This window comes from Brachyhypopomus gauderio, chromosome 16, assembly GCF_052324685.1.
Source record: "Brachyhypopomus gauderio isolate BG-103 chromosome 16, BGAUD_0.2, whole genome shotgun sequence".
NCBI classification, from domain to species: Eukaryota; Metazoa; Chordata; class Actinopteri; order Gymnotiformes; family Hypopomidae; genus Brachyhypopomus; species Brachyhypopomus gauderio.
In genome coordinates, this window is record NC_135226.1 from 19,345,780 (window position 1) to 19,357,081 (window position 11,302).

General features: G+C 48.3%; 2 protein-coding genes across 6 annotated transcripts in view; one reads left to right on the forward strand and one right to left on the reverse strand.

Moving 5' to 3' along the window:
* Positions 1 to 3,637, forward strand: part of sgsm2 (small G protein signaling modulator 2) — a 31,502-nt gene extending 27,865 nt beyond the window's left edge. For all 4 annotated transcript variants that reach the window (XM_076977373.1, XM_076977375.1, XM_076977376.1 and 1 more), the window contains 6 exons: positions 78 to 202; positions 317 to 399; positions 623 to 732; positions 854 to 950; positions 1,277 to 1,444; positions 1,566 to 3,637. In XM_076977373.1, coding sequence (XP_076833488.1) covers positions 78 to 202; positions 317 to 399; positions 623 to 732; positions 854 to 950; positions 1,277 to 1,444; positions 1,566 to 1,654 — 672 coding nt within the window. In that variant the 3' untranslated portion in view covers positions 1,655 to 3,637. The remainder of the gene's footprint in view (positions 1 to 77; positions 203 to 316; positions 400 to 622; positions 733 to 853; positions 951 to 1,276; positions 1,445 to 1,565) is intronic.
* A 729-nt stretch (positions 3,638 to 4,366) lies between these two features.
* The window catches only part of tpst1 (tyrosylprotein sulfotransferase 1), a 28,393-nt gene continuing 21,457 nt past the window's right edge, over positions 4,367 to 11,302 (reverse strand). Inside the window, exons 4-6 of one of the 2 annotated variants that reach the window (XM_076977377.1) lie at positions 6,233 to 6,283; positions 5,470 to 5,538; positions 4,367 to 5,217 (exon numbers count right to left, since the gene is read on the reverse strand). In XM_076977377.1, coding sequence (XP_076833492.1) covers positions 5,503 to 5,538; positions 6,233 to 6,283 — 87 coding nt within the window. In that variant the 3' untranslated portion in view covers positions 4,367 to 5,217; positions 5,470 to 5,502. The remainder of the gene's footprint in view (positions 5,218 to 5,469; positions 5,539 to 6,232; positions 6,284 to 11,302) is intronic. The other variant, XM_076977378.1, reaches the window with a different exon arrangement.

Below are 11,302 nucleotides of genomic sequence, written 5' to 3' on the forward strand. Positions count from 1 at the left end.
GTTTCTAAACCATTTGTGAGCTGTGGCGAACGCAGGTCTGGTGCTGGGGCTGACGTTCTGACCCTGTGTGTGAGCAGATGGAGCTCCTGGACACGGTGGCGTTGAACCTGCACAGGATAGACAAGGACGTGGCCCGCTGCGACCGAAACTACTACTACTTCACCACCGCAAACCTGGAGAAACTCCGCAACATCATGTGCAGGTCAGCCAAGCACCAGTGGCCTCCCAAGCCCAGCGGGTTCTGAGCAGGTTCTGAGGGGAGTTCTCTCCCGTTCTTGGTCTGATTGGTTTTTCTCTCTCCTTTCCTGGGCTACAGTTATGTGTGGGAACACCTAGAGGTGGGCTACGTGCAGGGTATGTGTGATCTCCTCGCCCCTCTGATGGTCATCTTGGACGATGGTGAGAAGCAGATCTTTTCCTTGCTGGTTATCAAGCTGTGTGGTTCTCAAGAACACAATGTTCTGTGGGTTCAAGCCAATTTTAGTTCTCAGCATGTAATATTTAGACCCATAAGTAACATTTAAAGGACAGATCATCAGTCATCATAAGATGACCTAATTTTAGTGTTGCTGATGTCAGCATGCGTTCTGCTCCGCCCACCCCCACTTCCTGCCCCCCCCAGAGTGTCTTGCCTACAGCTGTTTCACTCACTTAATGAAGAGGATGAGTCACAACTTTCCAACGGGAGGAGCTATGGACACTCATTTTGCCAACATGAGGTCCCTGATACAGGTGACGTTGTGCGTCCGGGCGCTGAGGCCATCTGGCAGGCCACAGAACGTCCTCAATCGGATGAACGCAGTGACATCAGAACAGATTAGTAAGGGGCTGATGCTTCCTGCTGCTCCCGCAGATCCTGGACTCCGAGCTGTTCGAGCTGATGCACCAGAACGGGGATTACACCCACTTCTACTTCTGCTACCGCTGGTTCCTGCTGGACTTCAAGAGGGGTACGGCCGGCCCGCCTCGCTGCACCTGACGTCTCGCTGCACCTGACGTCTCCCTGCACCTGACGTCTCACCTTCCTCCTTACAGGCTTAGGTATCTAACGCTCCACCCACACTAACTTTTGCTTATTTGTGTGTGTGTGTGTGTGTGTGTGTTTGTTTGTGTGTTTGTTTGTGCGCATGTGTGTCCATGTGTGTGTATGTGCGTGTGTTTGTTTGTTTGTGTGTGTGTTTGTTTGTGCGTGTGTGTGTGTGTGTATGTGTGTGTTTGTTTGTTTGTGTGTGTGCGCATGTGTGTGTGTGTGTGTGTGTGTGTGTGTGTGTGTTAGAGCTTGTCTATGAGGATGTCTTTGCCATGTGGGAGGTGATCTGGGTGGCACCGCGGGTCTCGTCCCAACACTTGGTCCTCTTCATCGCCCTGGCTCTGGTGGAGGTCTACCGGGAGATCATACGAGACAACAACATGGACTTCACCGACATCATCAAGTTCTTCAACGGTGAGCAGACCTCCGAGAACTCCAAGAACAGAGCAGAGTTTGTCTTCCTTGGCTCCATACACACATCTGCAGCACGTGTGATCACTGAGCACACTAACACGCAGGTGTGTGTGTTTGGCAGAAATGGCAGAGCGGCACGACGTCCAGCACATCCTGAGGGTGGCGCGTGAGCTGGTGCACAAGGTGCAGATGCTCATCGAGAACAAGTGACAGGAGGCAGGGTGACCTGCCGGAGACCCTCCTCTTCCTCCTCCTCCTCCTCTTCCTCCTTTCCCCCCGACGATCCACCCCGCGTGTCTCCAGGCAGACGGGGATGGTGGGGAGAGAGAGAGAATGCTTTCTCTCTCTCCGACTCCCCTGGGCTAAAGAGATGAGACCCGGGACCCGACGCTGGTCTTCCGGGCCCTGACGAGTCCTCTTCCGCCCGCACCCTTTGCCCGTCTCGGACCGGCGCCGTGCCGGACCTTGGTCTGCATCGTCTGCATGCTCGTGAGATTTGCGCACACTGTGACTGAGGTTTTCCGAGGTTTTTTTTGTTTGTTTTCTTTTTCTTTTTTCTCCTTTTTTGCCAGCTGCACGCTCCTTCAGCACGCGACCCGCCGGGTCCTCTCCGCATCCGCCTCGCAGAGACGACTCGGGTCTTGCATGGGGACATAGCCAGTGTTTACCAGTTCACCAGTGACTGTTTCTCCCACCACCAAACCCTCGCGAAAGTATTCCACATCTACCAGTGCCTCTCTGGAGGATCGTTTCTTCCCTTTGTTTGCCTTTGTTCACGCTGGTACTGACCAGTCAAACTGAGCACAGTGTCAGAACCCTGCCCACAGCCCCGGGGGGCTTGAGAGGGCAGAGGCTGCCCGCCAAGACGGCCGCCGAAGAACCAAGCCACGAAGACGAAATATTAAAGCATCCGTCAGTGACCAAAAGGACTGTGCCAATGAATTGACCTTGTCAGAGTGTTTGTACGTCCTCGCGTGTGTCTAGATGACTTCGCCACCTCTCTCTTCCCCGCCGGATCTCCTGACGGCCGTCCAAGAAGAAGCCGTCGATGCCTTCGCGTCTCGTAAGCCCGTCTCGCTACTTTTTGCACTTTGAAACTCTCCCTCTGCTCATGCACAGGCAGGTGGGCGGAGGTGTAATTCCCAGAATCCTCCCTGTTGGGGGCCCCAAAGAGGCAAGACGCTTCCATGTGACGGTGATGGGGACGGGGGCGGGGCCTGTGTGATGAGAGCCAATGGCGAGGCGGCTTCCTTCTGCACCCGTGGGCGCGCTGAGCTCGACCGGCGCTCCTGGGATCCAGGCTGACCGTGAACTGCGGCTCGGGAGCGCGAGCATCAGCGGATGCTCCTGGTTGCCAAATCCCAGCCGCAACTCCTCTTCAGGACACACGACCCCAGAGGTTCACACGTTCCCTTTAACGTCTTCCCCATCCCGAGCCGCCGCTCGCTCGCTCAAACCCTTCCACTCCGCCCACGTGAATCTCCTGCATCGCTCGGCCTGTGTGTTCGGGCTGGGAACGGGTGCCCTTTGTAGTAACTGTGCCTCAAACCCTGCTGATCAGATGTCTTGATCTCAGCCTGTGATTACGGGGGAGGAACCATATGGCCCTGTTAAAGATCCAACGGGAGCTCGTATACCAAAGCCTCGCCACCTTCACCCCTGGTGTCAATCGGTTGTGCAAACTCGAATTTCAATGACTGTTGGGTTACGTACAGGAAAGATCAATCATGTTCTTAATTTCTACTGTGAAAATGCTTTTCTTTATGACCCCCCCCCCCCCCCCCCCCCCCCACATACCTGCTACTGTACTGTAAATACAAATGGGTAAAAAAAAAAAAAACCTTGAGTTCTATGAGAGCAGTAAAGACAACTGTAGTTTAAACTCTATTTTTTACTTTGGTTGTAGAGATGTGCTTTTGAAAATAGCTGGAGAACTTTACAATTTGAATGGTGGAGACATTTGTTACATGTTGACTGTTCTTTATTGTTGTGCCCGGGATTCTATTCATTTGAAAAATATATATATATATTTTTTGTTTGGATGCCAAACTCTGAATGACTAAGTATGTATTGTAATAGATGTATCATTTATCTTGAATGTATGTATTATGAAAAAAAGTTGTTCCTAACATATTTTCACACAAGTATCATTTGCCAAAATACATTTGCTTTTTCAGCAGTGTAACTGCGAAACGTCAGAGGTGATTGTGTCAGTGTGCATGTGTGAAGTTAACTGTGCTAACTGGTCTCAAAAAGTCTGAGGACAAAGCAGGTGTTCTGAATCTGGCATGTCGTCTACCACAGCCACCACTAGAGGGCACCACAGCCAAACCAAAACAATTATGCCACACAACAGAAGAAGAGGGTGACAGACATGGAGCTAGATGTCTCCACAGCAATTTAACGCACAATTAGGCTTAACCAAAGAGAGGTATCGTATTCATCCAGTTTGGACAAGGTCGAAGTTCAAGGCATTACCTACCTCTGCTACGCACTTGTTAAGATACAGTGGTCATGACTATTCTAAATGATTAAGAATCAATCATTAAGAATATCAGTTTATAATCCACCATTTTACAATTATTTTCACACATGGATGAAGCAATTATGCCTTCAGATTGTCTGTCCTAAGTCTTTGGCCAGGACTAGTCTTATTGGGGCCTGCCGGATTATAGGCCAGGACTAGTCTTATTGGGGCCTGCTGGATTATAGGCCAGGACTAGTCTTATTGGGGCCTGCCGGATTATAGGCCAGGACTAGTCTTATTGGGGCCTGCTGGATTATAGGCCAGGACTAGTCTTATTGGGGCCTGCTGGATTATAGGCCAGGACTAGTCTTATTGGGGCCTGCTGGATTAATGACACTGGGAAGTAGACGAAGGAATGGCAAAATCATCGGGTAATAAACACAAACCCCGCCCAGTGATGGTGATGATGTTTTAAACTTTAGTATGAAGAACACGCATAGTCTCTGACATCTTAGTTTTCCTCCAATGGGAAAATGCAAGTGATTCTCTTGCCTTAAACACTGACAATTCATTTATTACAGATCTCCCATGTACAAAAGATCACGCTATTGGGAATGAAGGGTACAAAATGCAGTTGTGTCTTTACTACGGTGCCTCGAGACTGTGATCTTGTACACGAGTACCCAAGGAATTGCACATTACAAAGGCATGGAAATTAAAACAAAACATCAAAATAGATATTGCATCTTCAAAAGCTAACTTTCTTCCATAAATATTTCCTTTGCTATTCACTGTATTTTCTTATAACAGAATCACAGATTTTTGTAGCCAGGAAAAAGTCCAACGAGTATGGTAAAAAAAAAAAAAAAAATCCATAAAATGAAAGAAAAAAATCTAGATAGCAATGACATTCTTAGGCCACAACTGTTACAGTACAACATCAAAGGCCAAAAGTTCTCCATGTAGTGGTCTGGGCCTATGGGCCGGTGAATGAATATGGTGTGTGTGTGTCTGTGTGTCTGTGTGAGTGAGTAAAAGAGAGAGGTCCCAGCCTGTGTGTGTGTGAGTGAGAGTGAGAGAGAGAAAGTGAACGAGAGAGAAAGAGAGAGAGGTCCCATCATGGGTGTGTGTGTGTGTGTGTGAGAGGTCCCATCATGGGTGTGTGTGTGTGTGTGTGTGTGTGAGGGCAGTCCCAGCATGAGTGTGTGTGTGTGTGTGTGTGTGTGTGTGTGTGTGTGTGTGTGAGGGCAGTCCCAGCATGAGTGTGTGGGTCCACCAGGGCCCCGTTGTGTCCCCTCTTGTTTGCCTGTAACACAGCAGAAAGCAGCCAGCTGAGTGTGCACACCAAGAAACAGAAATATCACACACACACACACACACACACACACACACACACAACAACTTGATGTAGCCCATAGACTCTAACGTTAAGAAGATATCAAACAGAAAACAACACTGGGCCTCTTCAGTTATTTTAACATGGCAATTAGGTTCAATTTGGGTCAGAAGAGTCAACGTTCAGGCCGTCCTGTCTTAGCTAATATGAGGAGTCACTCACTTGTTTGGGTTTTGGACCGTTGCTCTCCTCCTCCTAACTTGTGTTTGGCTTCTCTGAAGACCTCTGCAGCTGCAAAAGAAACGAAGACACTTCAGAGCTTCCCGAAGGTCCCCGCTGCACAACATGTCCCTGTGAAGCATATCTGCTGACGCACCGCAGATCTGTTGACAGGGAAACGTGTCCGGCTGTGTGTTAACGAGCCAGTCTAGCTTGCTGGAGATCTGTTGTCATCTGCCTGTGTTTCCGGCTCTCGCGTGGCACTCGGTGAGGAAGAGTCATGTTCCGATACGAATCACAGTCTTACGACATGCAGTCTCTCCCAGTGACACTGCGAGCATTAATCATTGCTACAGAAACTAGCCAAGCGTTTTGGGACTGACTCCATGCAGTTGACTGAATAACTCATCTTTGGTCAAGAGGGGGCAGTATACATCCCCCCAGACAGCAACAGAGCGTCCAGCTGTGACTCCCGCTAGCGGACCAAGAGATGTGTGGCCAGGGAGCGCTAATGTGAGAATCCGCATTTGCAGACACGAAAATCAGGCAAGAAATAAGATCGAGAGACTGCAAGGCAGGTTATTCACCGGCAGGATGACCAAAATGAAAAGAGGAAGGAGACCAAGCCAGGAAGAACATGGAGATGAGAGCCACTACTGCACACTTCATTTGAAGATGGTTAGCACTTTCAAAAAGAGGATCAAATGAGGGAAAACGGTATAGAAAAAAAATGAAATGACCGTAGCAGGCAGAGAAGCCACCGTACCTGTGATTGTTCTTTAAGAAAATCAGGTAGCTGAAATTCACCTTTAAACACCTGGAAAAACACAAAACAAAAAAAATGTGGTGTTCAGAGGAAACAGAATCAGTGATACGGATGTATCGTCTACCCCATAGCGCCCCCCCCCATCCCTTAACCAGCCACGGTCCCAGTGTGCCGGTCCCCTGTCAGAATGCGTCTAGCTGTGTCCAGTGCCGCATTTTCATACAACACGACGGGAGTCAAACCTGAAATGACCCAGTGAAGCGGTGACCTTCGGGAATGATGTCAGACACCGGGAATGGCTCAGTGGTTCGCGTGCGGAAGAGGGCACTGTGAAAACGAACGGCCTCCTTACGAGAGGAACTCGTACGCGTGCGTGCGGCTGTGTGAACTGTGTGCTGGTGGTGGTACTGGAGGCGGGTGGGCGTGGCCTCTCTGGTGGGTGGGGTGAGCCACGCGGGACACAGAGGAGCCGTGGGCAGTTACGACTGGGTGACCTTTACCTCCGCGCGAGCTAGTGTGGAGAGTTAGGTGAGGAACCAGGAGGCCAGAAGAATGAATGTATCTGGAGCTAAATTAAGAACAAAGGGAAATAACGCACTAACAAAACCATTGAATCTGCAGAGAAAGGAAGAGAATGGCAGGCAGAGAGAGAGAGAGAGAGGGAGGGAGGGAGGGAGGGAGGGAGAGAGAAGGGGAGAGAGAAAAAGGAAGTGCAAAAAGGAAAACTAAATGTTGTTAATTCTCTCGTTTCATAAACGCTGCACCCTGCCAAAGGATGTCCATGGAGACGTGGTCACAGGAACCCGAGACGGCCTCTTCTGATTTACTCTCCAGCAGGCAGACCTTCCAGCAGGCAGACCTCCCCTCTCCGGTGGGTCTCTGAGCAGCGTGAAGGAGGAGGAGGAGGCCCTGCTGTGCCTGCCGTTCCTTCGCAGCCCTTTTTGCTCCTCACCAAAAAAGGCGTTCTGTTTCCTCGTCGTCATTAGCACGTTCTGCTCAGAACTCGATGTCTGTGGAGCGGGGCGCTAGCGGAAAGATCCGTTTGGTTTGCCGCTTTCCTGGCACGACGGAATACCCGGCGGGAGAAGGCCGGCTGGCTGCCCGGCAACGGGGGGAGGGGTTGACCACTTCAAACCTTAATTACTGAACGCAGCACGAGGACCTAGAGTTAAGGAGCCGTCGGGAACACTCCCACAACCCAACACAGTCCCATCTCCACTCTTCCCCACTTCCCTGGTGCCATTTCACATTACATTCTGAAGAGATCTCTGAAGATCTGGGGAGATATGTGAGGGTCTGTGAGGTTCTGAAGGGATCTCTGAAGATCTGGGAGGATATGTGAGGGTCTGTGAGGTTCTGAAGGAATCTCTGAAGATCTGTGATGATATGTGAGGATCTGTGAGGTTCTGAAGGGATATCTGAAGTAGTGGTGTCAATTCCAGGTTCAGAGATTAAAAGTCCTCACCAGGATTTTGATCAAGCTTGCTAGATTTTCTAATTAGTAATCCAGGTAAAATTAGTGGAATCAACACAATCCAGGAAGCCTGAGCAAAATCCTTTGAGGACTTTTAATCTCTGAACCTGGAATTGACACCTCTAATCTGAAGATCCGTGAGGACCTATGAGGATCTGTGAGGTTCTGCAGGGATCTAAATTGTAATTCTAAATGATAAATGATAATGACCGTGAGAAGACGCTGTATTCTCTCCAGCCAGTTTCTCTGGCTCCTCAGGGGACTCCGCTTATTAGAGGCCAAAGGTCAGTGCAGACAGACGCCGAAAGCAGGAGTTCAGAATCAAAGCTGGTATCTCTGTTTATTGGTCCGCACGCCCCTTGCTCGTGTCTCCATTAAGACAGCCGTGACAGCGGGACAGGGCTGCCGGTGACTGATGTGGGTTCCTTCTCCTCTCTGCAGGACACTGGCTAAATAATGAGGCACGCGGCACCCCAAATGACCCCCAGCCAGTCGTTTGTCATTGAAGAGATGAATATTCCATCGATGGGGTGCCAGGAAATATTAATACCTCTGCACCAATGTGGCTAAGAGGACAAACACAACAGTTTCTGAGCAGACGTGATGGTCCGTTCAAACGTTTACGCTAAAGACACCAACTGAAACACAACAGAGTCGTGAGACGTGTGTGTAATGAATCAACAACGTAAACACAATGGTTTTGACCTTCTGCATGGGTGTGTGTCCACAGCTGCGCTTCCTTGGGTGTGTCATTTGTAGAAAGCTTCAGTGTGCTTTTTTGGCAATTGTGTCAGCACTCTGGACTTTGGAAGACCGTTTTGAAAGTCACCAAAATACCAGACTGGCACTCTCTTCTGTCTAAATCTAACCACCATGCACTAGCAGGTGTGCCACACCAGACATTTGATCTTTATGCAATGAGATCAGAAAATAAACTATAGTTCCAATAAGTGTAATATCACAAAGGACAACAAAGTGTCAGTGAGAAACAATGAGATAACTGACTATTTCCATTTTGCATTTTTTGACTGATCTGGTTTGGTGAGGTGAGTTGTGTCAGACAGGCTCGCTCAGTCTATATTTACAGTCACACAGCAGACTGCCCTACTTACAGAGCACTGACGCTGATTAAATCAAACCCTAAATCTAGCAGATCAACCACTTGTCCTCTTTGCTAAATAAAAACCAGACTGCACCCAAAGTGACTTCCATCTGCAGAGCTCCATCTGCAGTGCTCAATGACTGCTTGTCCTGCAGATGCCGACTGGAGTTTAGAGGATGGAGTTATGATGGTGGGGTTTAGAGGCAGGAGTTTAGAGGGTAGAGTTTAGCCTGTAGAGTTAGAGGGTAGAGTTTAGTGGGTAGAGTTTAGAGGATGGAGTTATGATGGTGGGGTTTAGAGGCAGGAGTTTAAAGGGTAGAGTTTAGCCTGTCGAGTTTAGCGGGTGCCTATCTGAGTTAAATACCAGTTTCCCTGATCATATCGCCCTTAGACCAGGAATGTATTGATCTTAGACCAGGAATGTATTGATCTTAATATCAGTTTCTCAGCATAGATCAGAGAAGCTGCGAAGCCACTTAATAACTATCGATTGCGGCTTTGCGAAAGATGCAAGCCATGCTACTTCACGGCCCAAACAGGGACATGACGGACCTGGGGAGACTATTACAAAAAGCACTGCAACCACAGATGAAAAATGACCCTTCCTATTTACATAACTGAAAAAAAAAACAGAGAGACCTGCGGTTATGATGAAGAGCGTTCCAAACCTTCATCAACCGTACGACAGATATTAGACAGCCACGCCATTCAAGTCGCACAGTCCATGAAAAGCCAAATGAGTTCACAGTGGGGCTGGATTAGAGCAACTACGACCAGCACATGTGGAGCAACACGACCCGTTAAAGACCACGTGAGGCTAAGAGCTCTTCAGGACGGGAGCCCACGTAACCAAAAGGTAAATAAAACAAAATCTGAACCTGATGATCTGCGATGGGGTGAGGCACGCAGATCTCCATGGAGACATTACGAACCCTACACTGCTTTGCCTCGGAGCCCGAGGAACCAATCAGAGCAGAGAGTCTACGCTGCAACCACAGCCACATTTAGCCTTTCAGGACTCTCTGTGCTGGAGGTGGAAGGTTTGGGTCTCACTTCGCCAAAGGAGAAATAAAAACGAATGGCGACATATTTTCAAACGGGACTTCAGACACGTTCACGGTAGGTCCAAAAGACGTGGTTCCATCCGGTCTGGGTTTGGTTGATATCGAGGCCTGTCCTGGGCAGGCCACGGTTTAACAAGCCTGAATCAGCACCACTGCTTTAGTCCAAACCACTACTTCTCTTCCACCAACACTGTAGTATACAGCACTATCCATTATTATGGGCTCTCTTATTAATATTCTGTTCTATATTATTATAATTATAATTATTTTGAATAATATCTGCTGCAGTTCTTTAGAATGAAAATACATTTGGAACTAGACTGATCCAGTCTGGGGGGGGATCAATGACATTGAAGGTGCCAGAGAGTTCTGAGATCATGACGGCCAAACTACATCAGATGTGTGAGACGACAGATATGCTGTCAGATCAAAGAAGCTAGTGATCAAATAAAATTCATATAAAAGCTCAGAAAAATGTAAAATGGTCTGATAACAACAGTGGAGAGGCTGGCTAGTCTGATAAAAGTTAAAGGACAACAGTGCTAGAAGTTATCAGACACCGTTCGTCCCTGCCTGCACACCCTGCGTATCATTTTCATTTACAGGACTAATGGGTAACTAGGATCAGCTAAATGTAAGGCTGAACATTAAGAAGGTTGACAGTGGAATGATCACTGGATTCATCTGTGTTCCAGCAGACAGGGGAACGTCTGAGTGATCTTAAAACGAACCGCACTTGAAAGGGGGCACATGCTCACTCAAAGGGGTCGGAAAGCAGAACCCCTACTGTCAGGATGTTCAAATAGGAATCTAAATAAACTTCAAGTAGTTCAAAATGCCGCAGCTAGAGTTCTGACCAGAACTAGAAAATTTCAGCATATTAGACCAGTCCTATCAGCCCTGCATTGGCTCCCAGTTAAATTCCATATTGATTTTAAAATTCTATTATTAGCATATAAAGCACTACACGGGCTTGCTCCTGAATACCTCCAGGAACTTATTTCCTACTATGAACCCCCACGTCAACTAAGATCACAGGGTGCTGGTCTGTTATTAGTTCCACAAATTAACAAGGTAACAGCAGGGGGAAGAGCCTTTTCTTATAAGGCCCCCCAGCTTTGGAATAATCTTCCTAAATGTGTCCGGGACTCTGACACAGTCACAATCTTTAAATCTAGGTTGAAAACCCACTTATTTAGTCTAGCGTTTGATAATTAATATCCCCCTTAGATAAAGGTACAGATCCAGGGGTTCATAGACGAAGGGTTTTATGGTAGACTGGGGTGCTGGTGCTGTCATCCTGTCACTGCTCGTGGTCACTCAAGTTTGTTGACAGTGCAGTGGACGGATGCCATTGTCTCAGAATGCCCCCAAGCCTATGTTACCTTCTGGTTCTGCCTTTTTTTAGCTAGGCTGTAATAATTTAACTT